This window comes from Alosa pseudoharengus, unplaced genomic scaffold (assembly GCF_046254945.1).
Source record: "Alosa pseudoharengus isolate Yale_2024_CS ecotype anadromous, Long Island Sound unplaced genomic scaffold, YU_APseudo_1.1 YU_APseudo_1.1_scf_25, whole genome shotgun sequence".
NCBI classification, from domain to species: Eukaryota; Metazoa; Chordata; class Actinopteri; order Clupeiformes; family Clupeidae; genus Alosa; species Alosa pseudoharengus.
In genome coordinates, this window is record NW_027468696.1 from 2,994,870 (window position 1) to 3,012,070 (window position 17,201).

The following is a 17,201-nucleotide window of genomic DNA, read 5'->3' on the forward strand; positions in this document are numbered from 1 at the left end:
GTGAACGCAGAGAAGTATAGACTGTAAATATGATGCAATTTGATTTAATTTCATGATTTTTTTTAATTTTCATACTTGATTGTAGTCTCTTTGGAAAGCCCCACTTCTTCTCTGTCATGCAATAAAGGTTACATCTTGTTGCGATGAACAGTCGCGGAGCAATGTAACAGAGAAGAAAGGGTGTGTGTTTTGACGCACTTTGCGTCAATCGGGTTCTAAGGGTTAAATTAGAGTTGCTTACAACGGATGTCGACAAAGTCTTCGCTCCTGGACATAATGTACAAATTACATGCACGTTCTTGCCTTGATGAATTTGAAGTAGTGCTTATATCTCCACCTTGAAAATGCCAACTTTTCGGATTGCTCCTGACCTCTGCTGTTTCGTCGAATTTAATTTAGCTGTTGCGTGTGTGTGTGTGGCACATGTGCTGGCAAGTGTGTAAAAACACTGGCTCTGATTGGCTATCATGGAACATGACTCTGCCTTAGCCAATCATAATCGCTTACGTCGTTATTAACCCACCTCCTCACTAGCTGTGAGTGTGCGTTCGGATTACACAGTTTATTCAATCAATGCATAGTAACGCACCGCATTTAACGTCCAGTAACGTTAACGGCGTTGTAACGACGGGGAAAGTAATTAGTTAGATTACCCCGTTAGTGAAAAAATAACGTCGTTACCTAACGCCGTTCTTTTAAACGGCGTTATTCCAAACACTGGATATGAGATATGAAGTGAAAACGCCCGGCAAATGTTCAAGGCATGCGCAAATGCGAGAAACTGACCTCATTCATCACAGGTTTGTAATTTGTAATAAACAGGTTCATAATCTGAAATGTTTGATAAGCCAGTCATTAACAATCGTGGAATTAAATATAGGTGCTGTCTCTAAATAGGTTTCACATTCCCTTTTAATTCTTGATATACTCTGATAAGACTACGGTCATCATAGATGTAGGCTGCTGCATTAGGGTTGCCACCTGTGTCTGACAAAAATCCTGGACATTTTGACCATCCAATCGACCTTTTTGTTTGTAAGCAACGGTGCCTTTCGCACATCTAACACAAGATAAAAACCGTCATTCTAAGCGACAATTGTATAGCTAAAATTAGTAAGAATGACAATTTCTAGTTATTTGTTTAGTTAATTGCTTTATTTAATAGCAGACCTTTATTATTTTGTTATATTTTCAACAGTTTTTAGTTGTGGACACCTGGGGGCAGTATTGAGAAAAAAGGGGGAATACATAATTAGGTTCTGCTTTTTTGCTTATGTGGAATAAACTTTCCTTTCTCTGTCTCTCCTTCAATTAAACTGAAATACACATTTTGCGCATCATGTACAAAAATCCGGGACATTCAGTGTCCAGGATTTTTATTTTTATTTTCCTGGACAGACCATGAAAATCCTGGACAATCAGGAAAATCCTGGACAGGTGGCAACCCTATGCTGCATAGCTTAGTAGTATTTGCGCATGTTGGGCCTAACACATTCAGCCATTTGGAACAAGAACACACCAGAATAGGCCTGTTTCGTAAGCAGGATATGTCCCACACACTCTCCGTCTCCACCTTACCATTTCTAATGAACCTCCACGGTGCGTGCCCCCACCACCACCACCCATGTTATGCTACGTCATTTTTGTAGAGCCAATAAGGCTGTGCATACGTTTATGGACGTAGGCACGCTTCAATTAAACTGAAATACACATTTTGCGCATCATGTACAAAAATCCGGGACATTCAGTGTCCAGGATTTTTATTTTTATTTTCCTGGACAGACCATGAAAATCCTGGACAATCAGGAAAATCCTGGACAGGTGGCAACCCTATGCTGCATAGCTTAGTAGTATTTGCGCATGTTGCATGCCCATTTGTCTAGAAAGATAGGCCTACTTCGAAATTTTGTCATTTTTAATAGCCCACATTTTACAATATGCTGTACAAATAAAGGCCTAGTCGTGATCAACTAATGTTGTTGCGCTGCATTGCGTCTAAGTGTCGCCAACTGACGATACACATTGGAAATGTGTGTACGACACACATATAGTTGCCGTGGAGAAAATTCTCAGGCTCATTTACTCTTGATACAGCCGACCGTGAGCGTTAAAGATGGCGTACGCAACATTTTTGTACTTTGTACATGAGGCCCCTGGTCTTCTTAATTATTCCCCTTTCACATATAAGGCTGCTTATATCATGTATTGATGAAGATCTATTGACAAAGAACAAACTAGTAGAATTAATAGGCCAAGTTATGAGATAAGGAGCCAAAACCTTTCCCCCAGTATAAGCTACTTGTCAATTTTGAGATTTTGGTTTGATCATCTTTTTTTGGAATACCCTCTGTTTGCATCTGTAAACTACATTTCTCCTGAACGCACAAAACAAGCTTATCTATTTATTAAAACTTAAGGTTATCAGGGGAAATTATGTAAGTAATGAAGTCCCATGGTGATATATTCAAGGTTTTGTGAATATACCTGTGGGCCTAACACATTCAGCCATTTGGAACAAGAACACACCAGAATAGGCCTGTTTCGTAAGCAGGATATGATGGCCGCATTCCTACACTTATAAAATGCAATTCAATGCGGAAGTAATCCAAGTATTCAGAATACGTTACTCAGATTGAGTAACGTAACAGAATACGCTACAAATGACATTTTTGGGCATGTATTCTGTAACGGAATACGTTTTGAAAGTATCTTTCCCAACACTGATCATAATCAAGAACCAGAACTATCAGTTTCAGAACAGTAATTTTATTCCAACTGAGTCATGAATCCAATTGTAATTGGATTAGATGTGCCCAGGTAAACACACCTGCTTTTAAAATGTGAACAAGCTTTTACATTCTCTTTTCACTGCAACTCTGGTGCGGCCTCTCTCCTGTGTGAATGCACTGATGTCTTTTGAATTATTTTATTTGACTGAAACGTTTGCCACACTGAGTGCATTGGTGCGGCCTCTCTCCTGTGTGAATGTGCTGGTGTCTTTTGAGATTTCCATTTACATTGAAACTCTTGCCACACTTAGTTCATTTATACGGCCTCTCTCCAGTATGCATTCGTTGGTGAACTTTGAGAGCTCCCGCTTGACTGAAACTCTTGCCACACTGACTGCATTTATACGGCCTCTCTCCAGTATGCATTCGTTGGTGAACTTTGAGAGCTCCCGCTTGACTGAAACTCTTGCCACACCGAGTGCATTTATACGGCCTCTCTCCAGTATGCATTCGTTGGTGAACTTTGAGAGCTCCCGCTTGACTGAAACTCTTGCCACACTGACTGCATTTATACGGCCTCTCTCCAGTATGCATTCGTTGGTGTCTTTTGAGATGTCCCTTTTGAAAAAAACTCTTGCCACACTGAGTGCATTTATACGGCATCTCTCCAGTATGCATTCGTTGGTGATCTTTGAGATGTACCTTTTGAAAAAAACTCTTGCCACACTGAGTGCATTTATACGGCCTCTCTCCGGTGTGTACTCGCTGGTGAACTTTGAGATTTCCTACTACACTGAAACTGTTGCCACACTGAGTGCATTTGTACGGCCTCTCTCCAGTATGCATTCGTTGGTGATCTTTGAGATGTCCTACTGCACTGAAACTCTTGCCACACTGAGTGCATTTGTACGGCCTCTCTCCGGTGTGTACTCGCTGGTGAACTCTGAGATTTCCAGCATGACTGAAACTTTTGCCGCACAGTTTACAGCAGTGTAGCTTCTCTCTTGTGTGAGTGTAATTACACAACTTGAGCTGGGAGCTGTGTTTACGCAGAGGACGGGACAATCTTCCAGACTCCTTCGGCTCTTTTTGCAGGGTCCAGCTGGACGTGGGACTCTCTGAAGGGGCCATGGAGGATGAAGTGCATAATCCTGTCCGTTTCACTGGGAAAACACAACACATTAAATAAGCCATGAAATAGATCCATACCAGGGTTTTCATGGTTTCCTTTTCTCATGCTGGTCCGATGTCCGGATATATATCTGAAGATGTACTAGTCATGTTTTAATAAACGTCTGTCATAAATGGAATGGAAAATGGAATAAATAATTCATAAATGGAATGGAAATGGAATCAAATGTGTGTACACGTCTGTACTTACCTATGTTTACAAATAAATTAAGTCCTCAAATCAATGTGACTGTGTGACCCACTAATTATAGTGGATGGAATCCACTATCTTGATATCTCCTGGCTTCTTCTTTTTACCTTTTCTTTTTACCTTTTCAAAAATGAATGCGGCTATAATCGCTTAACGTACAGACTTGTTGAAATAACCGTTGTGTAGGTCTGGAATTGGCCAAGAGTAATCTTTTTAGATTTTTTGAAAAGTTTATACTTTTTGAGAAATAGGGGATTAAAATGTTTTCTCTCTATGACATCACAAAGGGGGCTCATTTAGAAGGGTCGTAAAGTAATCAGGTGTGGGTCCACCTGCAACGTCAGCTTCTAAGCATACAATCTGGCGCTCCCTAAACTACACATCCTATGACTAATCGCTTTCGACCACACTGCTTTCAAGCATATCTCAATTCTTTTCAAGAAAGTTTACATTCTTGGCGTCTGCTTCATCCAACAAACTATGACGAAACGGACATTTTCCTACCACACCCAAAGTAAGTTACAATTAATTTGTGTTTTTTATTCGAATGGATTGTGTGAAGTCTGTTTTTAACGACTTGGCTAGTTAATCAAGTAAGCAACCAAGCTGGCTTTACCTGTCATCGATTAGCAACAAACTCATAGCTGCTACGTATAGAGAGGACGTTAGGTTTAACTCTAGCTAGTTTGATAAGATTGGTATTACGTCGAGTAAGTTCATAACTTGATTAAGCGATAACCGAGGATTTAGTAGGACGTCAGGTATGTTTCTAGGTTCGCAGTTGTGTGCAGTGGTGGCGGTAGTGTTAGCAGCTAAGTAATAATTAGCTTCACACTCAAATTGTCAGCCACCTTTCCTAGCGATAGCTGGCCTGACAAGGGAAATGGCCTTCTATGGCAGTCACTGGCAGAAACTTAGCCTTCGTTTTGAACTACATTTGTATGAGTGGTAGGTTGTGGTGTAAAATTACTTGATTGTAGGCTTATTCTATTTTCAGAAAATAGCATAATTCGCACAAAGTGAACCACCACTTTTGATATAGACTAACAATGAAGTGAAATTTTTCTTTTTTGAATTATCTTACGACTCTTCTGCTGTTCTCCTTCTCTGTTCTTCTCTGTCCCATGCTGTCCTGTCCTGCAGCAGTCCACCAACTTCACGGACACCCTGCTTAATTGGACCAGATGCAGGGGGTCTGCAAGGGAGAGGGTGGATGAGGCAGCTTCAGAGCTGAACACTGGAGCCAAGTGGGACTCATCCTCCTCTTCCTAACACACACAGAAGGAGAAAAAGAGGTAACTTGAGCCAGTTGGTTAAATGCAGCACCTTACTGTTAGCATTAGGTTGTCTGATAACTGGCCCCTAACTCATCCTAAATAAATACTTCAGACATGTACTGTATTCATCTTACATACAGTACCCTCCAATATTATTGGCACCCCATGCTAAAGTTGACTAAAATCTGGTATAAAAAATAATCTGTTGGTGATTTATTGTAATCTCACAATAAAAACAAATAGGAAAAATCCAACCTTGAAGGGAAGCCTGTTTTTAGTCAACATTACCAAAGGTGCCAATAATTCTGGAGGGTACTGTAAATACCTCAAATGTAGCCCAGCTTGTATCTCTACTGGTTAGCACTCTGGACTTGTAACCGGAGGGTTGCCGGTTCGAGCCCCGACCAGTGGGCCACGGCTGAAGTGCCCTTGAGCAAGGCACCTAACCCCTCACTGCTCCCCGAGCGCCGCCATTGTAGCAGGCAGCTCACTGCGCCGGGATTAGTGTGTGCTTCACCTCACTGTGTGTTCACTGTGTGCTGTTTGTGTTTCACTAATTCACCATTGGGTTAAATGCAGAGACCAAATTTCCCTCACGGGATCAAAAAAGTATATATACTTATACTTATACTTACACTATCTGCCACATTGCCGATTGTGGAGAACTAACTCCTGTCGTGCCCAACACTATACAACTCCTCCAATTTTTTAACAAAAACATGTTGCTCACAATTATTGGCACACCTGCTTATAATACCTTCTTAATAGAGATGCACCGATTGCAATTTTCTGGGCCGATACCGATATCCGATTTTTCATAGAGTTTGACCTGCCGATACCGATTTTAGCCGATTCCGATTTCATTTCTTCTAACCATTTTACAGCACACACACAAATAGTTATTTTCTATCTTTTCTTTGATAGAGCATGTTAATATAGGCATGTAATCAACTTATCAATAATGAAATGGCTGTTAAAAAATGGAACCGGTGAGCAGACAGATTCTTCTTCAAGTCTAACTTCAGCTGCAGTATCAAATTATGGATTAAGTTAAGTTATGGAACACCCATTTTATTCTTCTCACATCCAATATCCAACTAAATATATAAGAACAATTTTCATGATAGGCCTACATTTGAACATGCTACCATGTCATATTTTCATATGCATTGATGAATTTATGGGAGGGCGAGGGAAAAATGGTAGTAGCCTAGGCTATCACGCAATCAACAGGGGAGAAGTGCTAATAGCGATTAGGTGCTCCACCATATATGAAAACAGTGCACGTCTGTTTTGCGGTGAAAAAATTAAATCCAAATTCCGGTTAAATGCATCAATTAGGCTAAATAAACTTTCAGAGACGGCTGATTCAGTATTCAGAGCATCAATTTTCTTCATTGTAGGCTACTATGTCAAAAGCAACTTTTTTTGCCTTTCTAATAGGCTATCGTTTGTTCACTTCACGACATCCACTTCTCAATCTGCTAGACTAGGGTATTTTAAGGCATAGCCTTAGTCTACGTGCAGTAAATACTTTGAGTATTTTTTTTTTAAGTGGAGTAGAACTACTAGGGCTACTGTCCCTGCTTGTTGACATCTTATTATGTAGCCTATGATCGATAAACTTTGATTATTTTTAATGTCGCAATCGGTTATCTCTGTTCAGCTGTGGGCACGCAATTAGCGGCAGTGACGGGCGGTGATGAGCGATGTTTACGTAGCCTAATGAAGTGACAGCTTAGTACATTCCACGCAGTAGGCCAATGGCAAAGCACAGCGTTTGCTGCATAGAAAAACTCAGTAGCCTATTAGCGCTTTCTTTGTAGCCCTACATCCAGCCCTGAGTGTTGGTTGCTAGCTTCTTCAAACTTTGCAAACTCTGGGTGTTGTTACAATTGCGGCGCACGAGTGCATTTGACCGGCATAAAATCGGCATGTCTCAGACTGACCGGCAGGTCGCCGGTCATGGCCGATCACGTGAAAATCGGCCGATTCCGGTCACCAGCCGATCTATCGGTGCATCTCTACTTCTTAAGCCTCCCTTTTCCAATAAAACAGCTTGTAATATTCACCTATGACACCCCATAGAGTTGGAGAATACAAAGCAAGAGATTTAAGACTGTTGGTCTTTACAAAATTTCCAGGGGGCTGAGATGGCAATGGCCGAAGCTTGATTTTGCGTTCAGTAAACCATATTTGTTTTGATCTGGACGTTTGTTGTGGTTCATTGACCTGATATGTGATCCAATCATGACCAACGTTTAGTATCTTGGCAGAGACTGACAGATTTTGTTTAAAACATTTTCAGGTTTTTCATGTTGTTTGTGATACCAGGCACTTTAATTAGATTCCCAAGGCCTTTGAGAATAATAACAGCCCCACAATAGCACAGCCTGTCCACCATAATTCTCATTAAGCATGGGGTTCTTTTCAGTAAAGTCATTCTTCTATGTATGCCAAACACACCTAAAGTGTTCCTAGCCAAAGAGCGCACTTCCAGACAAAGTCACTGTACCATTCGGTGACTCCTGCCATTTACATTGGTAATTAAAGGACTGGACAGGCGTTTACCTAGCATGCACTCTAAATAAGCTAGCAGTGAGGTCACTTTTGAAGATTGTAACTCTCCAATAGTGGTCCTTATGGAATTTTTTGCCTATCTTATCATCCTCCATACTGTAAATGGGGGAGAGATAACCATGGGTCTTTGTCCAAGCATGTTTGTCACATTTCCAGTTGATTAGAACCTTTTAATCATTGTTTAAACTGTAAATATATAGCCTGGGTGCTTAGTTGAGATGTGAACAAGGGAACATGTCACAATGCAACAGCGCTGTTTTCCCTTGATGAAAGTGAAACCACGAGTTTTCCCACATCTCAACTTAATCCCGCCCACAACATTTGAGGTCGGGAAGTTCGGTCTGGCATTGCTGCATTGTGGAGCAAGTATGCTCGCCCTAAATCAGGTGGACCAATCAAATTGGGCTTTACGATGATGGACAGGTGAGCAACAGCGCCTAGTCTATCACGTCGTCGTTCAAACATAAACTTAGATTAAGCTTATGTTTGAAACAAAAACACTGTGGCTAGAAGGATACATGGCTTTTAAGACCCCATATGGAAAATGCATATTATTTAATGAGGTTTTATCACTGAAAACGATGATTTTTGAAAACTTTGGCCAAAGTTGAGATGTGGGAAAACTCGTGGTTTCACTTTCATCAAGGGAAAACAGTGCTGTTGCATTGTGACATGTTCCCTCGTTCATTTGAAATCTCTGATTGACCACCTGTTCGAGGGATTTGCAACAGCCTTTCCCAGCTATTTAACATGTTTGTAGCATATCAGTGTTGAACAGAATTATTTTTAAAAACAGAGGGGCTATAGGCTATCCGTTTTTCCCTAATAGCCTACCCTACTAGTCTTACGTATCTCTTATATTTCGCTAATGAGTGTTGTAGGCTATGAGTTATAGACGCCACTAACTTTTACAAAAGACCAGAAAACAAAGTTAAGGCATTTATGGAGAAGGATGGTTCGTGTGTTTTCTTCCTACACCTCACGGCAGGGCTCCAGACTAACTTTTTGCACTGGTTGCACTGGTGCGCCTAACTTTTTTTCTTAGGTGCACCAGCACAAAAGTTAGGTGCACCCAATTTTCAACCACATCGCATTTAACACCGCAGCAGGTTCACTTTTCTTCCTTAGTTATTGTCCTATATAGGTTGTCCTATGACTTATGATTTAAACTTCTACAAGAAAAGTAACTTAATGAAGTGTTGGTGCTTTAAGTGCTTCACTGAGCTGAAATTTAAACTTAAAACATCTCAAGATGAATTAAATAAAAACAGTGAGTAAGTTAACAGTGCACGCCTTTTAAGGGCTTCACACTGCACATCTCATGGCTCAATGTCTTACATACTATCCTTCATGATCTTTAGGCCATGCTCAATCTAAATGTGTCCATTCAATTCACCGTACACAATGACCACAGTTATACATGCAGAGAATATTCGGGCTTTAAATGTAGCAGCGATATTCGGTTTGCGCCAAATACCGGATTAAATTGATTGATGCCATCAGAATGAGTTTACACAACTCGCGCGCAAAACGAATATTGCTGTTGAAAACCGGGTTACTCCCTGCATGTAACTGCGGTCAATGACGCACTCCTTTTCGGCGATATCTGTATCTCTGTCGTTCGGGAAGGCCTTGTATGCATTGTTCGCAATTTTAAGACGTCTTTTCATCTGCAATGACTCCTATAAATTTGGTGCAAGTGGCATTCCTGTACGTCGGGTTTACGTTCAAACTATTTTTCTGGTGAATAATTATTTCGGACTGAACTTGGTGAAGGGAAGTTTCACTAGGCCTATCGTAGGCAACGATAAACTTGATCGATCATCATCTCGGGCTAGTCTTATCGGTTTGCATTTTCAAATTTACACACAGGCACTGGGTCCCGCCCTTCACTATCTGTGATTTGTTTAAACCACGATATTGGCCAAATATGTGTCTGTTATTGAACCAAAGGTAGAGTTTCAATGCAGACACTTTTTCCTCTCTCGAATAGCTGGTCGCACCGGTGCGACCTCCGATTTTTTTTAGTTGCACTTTTGAAAAATTAGGTCGCATATGCGACCAAATTGGTCGCACTCTGGAGCCCTGCCTCACGGTAAGCTATTTCATTGCTCTGATTGGTTAGGTCTATCCAATTGAGTGCAGAGGCATTCCCCCCCTGTATCGGTTAAAACACGCCCCATAATTATGTCCCAATGGAGCAGTATCAGACTCATATTCTGACTAGAATTGAGTATGACTACGTCAGGCTAGTAAATATAGGCATTTTCAACAAAGTACCTAGTTTTTATAGACATTCACTGACTTACAAATGTCAACACAATTTCTTTTTATTTGAATTTAGTGTATTCCCTTGTCTTTCTGATGTTGAAAAATGACAAGACAATTTAGCATCTGTGTGACTTTATTTTCATACCTTAGTGAAAAACAAAGTAATGAACTACCTCTGAAAGTTCACAGACACTCTGATTAACTTAACAAAGTTAAAATTAGATAGGGAAATGCTTCTGTTAGATTTTGTATGTATGATTTTCTAGGGGTGCCAATAATTGTGTTTTCGTTAAAAAATATTTATTTCTTTATAAGATTTTCTTTTTTCCCAGAATACATTTTCTTCCCAGGCAAATTCAGCCAAGGTCACTTACAAGTTCATGCATCAGAATGCCTTCTTCTTCAGAGTTTTAGCTTGATGTAGTTCTTGCCTTAAAGGTACATTATGCAAGATTTTCATCTTTACAAAGCCAATTTGATGGTAAACTAACTTGTAATAGGGAAATTGTTCACCTAGCATAGCTATACAGCATAGACGTAGTGAGTCCCTACCGAGAAAACCAACCATGCAACAACCAAGAGCGGCACCCAACAAATCTCATGAGAATCGTGAAACATTACCTTGTCAGTAGATCTAGCTCTTTGGAGATAGTTTTTGCCTGTTGCTAATTCTTCACCTCCACAACAAAAGCATTTGCATTGTGTATAGGGGATAAGTCACGAGAAGTTTGCTATTTACAATAGCAGAGTAACATATCAATACATTGCGACTCTAGAGGGAGCTCTACACTTGCCAAAAATACCTAAACCTGTATATTGTACCTTTTACTCATTTGATTTTACTGTAATATTAGTATGAGTTTGGCTAATTAAATAAAGATGTGATTTTAACAGTGGATAACTATACTAGACATTACAAATATCATAGACTTTCACCACTGTACCTGGACCTGTTCAGTTTTGATGTCTTCAGCTGAAGAGACAGGGTATTCTGCTCTGAGGACGGATTCTTCTACTGCAGACACAAACAAAGAAGACACTTAGTGTGAACAGACTACGCTTCCTTTTTGACAAAAATAGTTGGCCAGGGCGTTTTTTTTTTTTATTAACAGTTAAGGGAGTTTTTACTTCCATAATGTGCAATAATAATGAGTTAATGGTAGCTAACATGCTAGTTTTTGAAACCACTGCAATAAAGACACGTGCTGGCCAGAAAATTTGGGACAGGTCCAGTCTATCTACACAAATGAATATGATGATACATTTGAACTCTGACGTCATATTAGTCATATGTGTGTGTGTGTGTGTGTGTGTGTGTGTGTGTGTGTGTGTGTGTGTGTGTGTATGCATTTGTGTGTTGTGTATGTGTGTTGCTCTTTTCACCTATGCTCTCCTTGCCAGAGCCTCTCCGCTCCCCACATCCATTTTCACCATCTTCTTCTTTAACTGCAAGGACCAGACCACCACACGGCTCCTGCTGAGTCTGAGAAGTAAACAAAACCATCAGAGTGTGTGTGCTAGGGGTGGGCGATATATATCGTCTACGATAATATCGTGATTGTTGTTTTAACGATGTGCAATTTGACATTATCGAGTATTTAAATTACTTATGGGGAAAAAACACTCGAAATCACGCATTGAAGACTCATACATTCCCAGCAGGTGTATGTGGGAGAAGCCCCTGGCTGCAGCAGAGCAAGTGTCACGTGATCACTAGTGGGTCACAACATTGTCCCACGCACGCCTAATGTTTATTTTGTGCAGCGAGAGTAGCCTACTTGGGATTTTATGCGGCTACTTTTGTCAAGTATCTGTTCAAGTAGCATTTATGAGACAGTCACGTTTTTTCCTACACGGTATTATATGGAGAGAAAACATTAGCCTTTGAGTATTTTAATAGTCAGTTGTAAACAAAGAACTATTCTCAAGTAACTCTTTTGTAAATGGACTGAAGTAAATGTAAATATCTACGTTTACCGATTATGCTAACGTTAGCATCTCTATGGGATTTCTCATATACATTAGCCATAAGCTAACGCATTAGTTTCTATTCTGTAACTTGGAATGGTAGCCTCTGTAGCTAGTGCTCATAAACAAAACATAGAAGGAAATAACTGATATGTACTCTGTTGGTCTGCTTAGTTTTACAGTGAATCCTATGTAAAGGTTTGAAAGGAACTTTAGCCTCAGACTTTCTCTTGGGAAACTGTTAGGCCTATTCATCTTCTCTAATGTAGCTGGCTAGACCATGTCATTGCCACACACCCAAGTGGGGGCAGAATTGGAAATGTGTCATAGAGTGACAATGCATTGGTTGATTTGGTTAAAAAGTCACAGGTTAGGTTATTGGTTATTATTGTAATGATGCTATTCATAAATAATTAGCGGTAAAGTAACTCAGACTTTAACAAAACATTTTTTTAAAGGATATCGACTAATTATCGTTATCATCAAAATCACAAAAAATATTGAGATATTATTTTTTGTCCATATCGCCCACCCCTAGTGTGCGCGTGTGATTGTGTGTGTGCCAAGCAAGCTGACACATATCCATGTGTTTGACATGATGTGTATATGTAACAAACACCGTACCTGGAACAGCTCTGATCTGGGGTCAGTTATCTCTAACGTTACTGCAAAAGCAGAAAAGGAAACGTATTCACATTTAATCCTCCAGCATAATAGAGTACAATTGTGTTGCACTCAGTGGATATTCAACACAGGACATTAGTGTGTGTGTTGTGTGTGGTGTGTGTGTGTGTGTGTGTGTGTGTGTGTGTGTGTGTCTGCTTACCAGACTGACTGGACTCTCCATGGCCATAATCCTCCTCCTCCTGTTCCTCATTCTCCTCTTCCTCAGCCTCTTCTTCTTCTTTAATGCAAGAGACTGGAGCCTCAAACAGCTTCTGACCCTCAGGAGAGACCATCTCACTCTGAACACGAGACGAGTACGAGACAAGCCCATCAAAATTGAGTGTTAATAGGTGAACATGATGAGTCCGAGACAAGCCCATCAAAATTGAGTGTTAATAGGTGAACACGAGACGAGTATGAGACAAGCCCATCAAAATTGAGTGTTAATAGGTGAACACGAGACGAGTACGAGACAAGCCCATCAAAATTGAGTGTTAATAGGTGAACATGATGAGTCCGAGACAAGCCCATCAAAATTGAGTGTTAATAGGTGAACACGAGACGAGTACGAGACAAGCCCATCAAAATTGAGTGTTAATAGGTGAACACGAGACGAGTACGAGACAAGCCCATCAAAATTGAGTGTTAATAGGTGTGAGTGAGCGGGTGGTTAAAGGTACACTATGCAATATTTTCACCTCAAAGGATAATTCCAGTATTTAGTACTTTGAGTCCCTTTTCTGGTTTGTTTTGGATGAACTAGAGTGGTGGAAACCGAAATTTTGACAATGGGTCCTGTCTCGACTTTCTGACTCGTTTTGAATCGCCTTTGACTGTTTCAGAGTGCCTGGCTATGGGCATGCACAAACATGTCCTTAAAACAACCCTTAACGACTACCACAACGTTGCTGAATGTATGTTCAGGCATGAAAACGGGTCAGGGGTGAAAAAGGTGAGAAGGGCGCGCAAAGAGGGAAATGGCCGTTTCATAGCAAAACAAGCGCGAGTGACATTGTTGCCAATAGTGCATAGCTTCCATGGAGTATGAAGTTGCCTAAAACCAGAGATTTATAAAGAAAACAAACTACAAAATGACTAATTTTTACAAAAAAATACCTTTATTTCTTGTTTTTGGCTTGGGCCAAAGTGTGAAGGGGCCCGCTTGCGCTGTTTGGCAACATGCTTCAGTCTGGCCCTCCTCTCCTCCTCAGTAATCTACATGAGTGCCTTTTTTTCTTTCTTTCTTTCTTTCTTTCTTTCTTTCTTTCTTTCTTTCTTTGTGGCTGAAGATTTCATAGGCCTAAAGGACACTTCATTGTAGACTATTAGAATAAGTCTGAATAAGATAAGTCTAAAGAATATTTGTTGGACCAAACCAGGTAATAAATAAACTTGGGTAGAGTAGGCTTTAATTTGTAAAATTGGTTTGAAATGTTTTAACCTTCAGCCTTGGCTACATACAGATTGTGGCATTGTGCTAGTGTGTTTAACCAACCAATAAAGTTGTGTGAACAGTGTTCACATGTTAAACTGTACCCTGTCGACACAGGACAGTGATCTGATCAGGTTACTGAACGTTTCTTAAAAGACAGCATTACCATGTCAAACACTGCTTTTGTCTCTGAACTCGACAAAACGCACCAGCCCAGTTTAGGAGCTTTTAATTCAACTATTTAGTTATTCACATTTTTTTGTCCCTTTGCTATAGGCGACTGATACAGTATGCCTATTTGCTTCACGATTTTGTCGCTATTCGCGATGCGTCCGCGGCAAAAATTAGCTTCCACTGTTTAATAGGCTAAATGCATAGGGGCTGCATTCACATATTCCTTGCTGGATCAGACAAGTTTGTAATGGGGCTCTGACAACGCATCAAGATGCGTTCCCGTCTGCGCATGGTTTGTAAACTCAGTTGTAACTTAAAGGAGAAGTTCGGTGTGAAATTGACCTTAGCTGTACTGAAAGATGTTGCTGAGTACTTACATGTGTCCAACAGGCACCTTCGCTCACCCCCTAGCATTCCGAATTACGCCGTTTTTAGCCGAGTAGCTGTGGGGGGCATAGCGTAGCCAACATCTTTCAGTACAGTTAAGATCAATTTCACACCGAACTTCTCCTTTAATAGGCCTACCCCCCCCCCCCCCCCCCCAACCCCACAATATTTTCTCATCAGATCTGCGCGAACCACTTAAGTCCCCCATTTTGGATTCAAAATGGCGAATTTCGCCGAAAGGTGAGGAGTTGTCATGCCTGTATGCTATTTCAGGTTAGTTTGCAACAATGTACACGTTTAACCAAAGTCCTTAGCTTCTACCAAGCTAGCGAAGATCACTAGCCATTCCCATTTCACTTTCAGTTTACTGTGCTAACGTTAGCTAACTAGCTCAGTTATCAGGGAAAATTAAATGATTTATTCCATGTCCGAAAGTGTGTTTCATTGGCATCACACACAAGCAATGACAAAAGAAAACAGTTAATGTTTTGACACACCTATTTAAGAGTCCGGAACTAGGGCAGTCATCTAGGTAGATTTGCAACGAGATGAACTGCGACTAGATATGGTAATGTTAAATGCTTTGCGACGGCTGGCAACGACGTGCGCCATTTAATTTACACAGCTGCAACTCCTTCTGCGACGGTTTCGTCTCGATGCGGATCTTTGGTGTGAATTGGGTGTTATGTTTTTGATGTGCAACGGCTACCGTAGTTCTATTAGGTTGCAATATAATCCCTAAACACTAGATGGGAGAAGTTCTTACACATGGGACCTTTAAGTTCAGTTGAAAAGGACTTGTCATATTGAGAAATATGCACCAGTGCATGAGCAAAATGTAGCCTAGGCCTTCAACACATTTTAATGAAGTGCATAAAGTGCGTGGCGGGCCGTAGTGTGCCCACCTCTGTTGTAGATCATAGCTATACCTGAAGTGCTTTGAGGATCATTTAATTCCATGTCTATTGAGTCAACTTTTTAAAAAGTAAAAAATGGGCCTTTCAGCCAATCGGGAGTTTTTTTTTTTATTTTAAAAAATGTGTCATTCACAGCTGTGTTGCTGTTATCTGTTATATAGTTATCTCTATGACCTCAGCAGGAGGACCAGGCAGAAGCCCACTAGGAAGTGTCTGTGCTGGGAAATGTTGTTGGTCTGTGCCAGTCTGAGGACAAGAAAGGGTCATGAATAGAAAGCAGCCAAAGAGAATCGTTGATAACAGCACAAGTGACGGTGTAAAAAAAATAAAAATAAAAAAAACATTTGGCGGCACACCATGAACGCAATTTAAAAAAAAAAATAACATGTTATGGTCCATAATCTCATCGTGATTAACATGTGATTAACACTGACAGCAAGTGTGTGTGTGTGTGTGTGTGTGTGTGTATGTGCTTGTTAATGTGTGTGTGTGTGTTAGTATACTATGTGCACGTTTGTGTATGTGTGCGTGTACCTTAACCTGGAGTTGTCTCTCAACACCCTGCAGCCATTCTTGCCCTTCCTGCAACACCCTGTAGGAGTCAGAAGAGATCAAAGGCTACATAAGTTATAAACTAGATGTACCACATAGCGGTACAAAATATGACTGCCACTCAGCTCTGCATATTCTCTCTGCAAAAATAAATCACGCATGTCAATATGTCTCCATCCCCTACTCTTGCAAGTCATCCTATGTGTATGTGAGCGAGTGTGTGTATGTATGTGTGTTTCTGCTGTTGTGGGTATGTGTGCTTCTGTGTTTGTCTATGTTAACTTATGAGTGTGTGTGTGTGTGTGTGTTTGCTGTTGTGGGTATGTGTGCTTCTGTCTTTGTCTATGTTAACTTATGAGTGTGTGTGTGTTTGTGTGTTTGCTGTTGTGGGTATGTGTGCTTCTGTGTTTGTCTATGTTAACTTATGAGTGTGTGTGTGTGTGTTTGCTGTTGTGGGTATGTGTGCTTCTGTGTTTGTCTATGTTAACTTATGAGTGTGTGTGTGTTTGTGTTTGCTGTTGTGGGTATGTGTGCTTCTGTGTTTGTCTATGTTAACTTATGTGTGTGTGTGTGTTTGTGTGTGTGTGTGTGTTTGCTGTTGTGGGTATGTGTGCTTCTGTGTTTGTCTATGTTAACTTATGAGTGTGTGTGTGTGTGTGTGTTTGCTGTTGTGGGTATGTGTGCTTCTGTGTTTGTCTATGTTAACTTATGAGTGTGTGTGTGTTTGTGTGTGTGTGTTTGCTGTTGTGGGTATGTGTGCTTCTGTGTTTGTCTATGTTAACTTATGAGTGTGTGTGTGTGTGTGTGTTTGCTGTTGTGGGTATGTGTGCTTCTGTGTTTGTCTATGTTAACTTATGAGTGTGTGTG

General features: G+C 40.6%; 1 protein-coding gene and 1 long non-coding RNA gene across 2 annotated transcripts; both read right to left on the reverse strand.

Moving 5' to 3' along the window:
- Positions 1-2,750: 2,750 nt before the first annotated feature.
- On the reverse strand, positions 2,751-5,355 carry LOC143099238 (uncharacterized). The gene is made up of 2 exons (XM_076262336.1): positions 5,195-5,355; positions 2,751-3,892 (listed from the first exon to the last, which is right to left on the reverse strand). The coding sequence occupies exon 2, from the start codon at positions 3,858-3,860 to the stop codon at positions 3,042-3,044; it is 819 nt and encodes a 272-aa protein (XP_076118451.1). The 5' UTR covers positions 3,861-3,892; positions 5,195-5,355; the 3' UTR covers positions 2,751-3,041.
- A 6,349-nt stretch (positions 5,356-11,704) lies between these two features.
- Positions 11,705-16,376, reverse strand: LOC143099240 (uncharacterized). Its single transcript, XR_012981439.1, has 4 exons — positions 16,317-16,376; positions 13,033-13,171; positions 12,831-12,871; positions 11,705-11,721 (listed from the first exon to the last, which is right to left on the reverse strand). It is a non-coding gene; the product is annotated as an uncharacterized LOC143099240 (long non-coding RNA).
- Between the last annotated feature and the right edge of the window lie 825 nt (positions 16,377-17,201).

Coding starts and splice junctions, on each gene's coding strand:
- LOC143099238 (XM_076262336.1), bottom strand. CDS start 3,860: ATGGCCCCTTCAGAGAGTCCCACGTCCAGCTGGACCCTGCAAAAAGAG.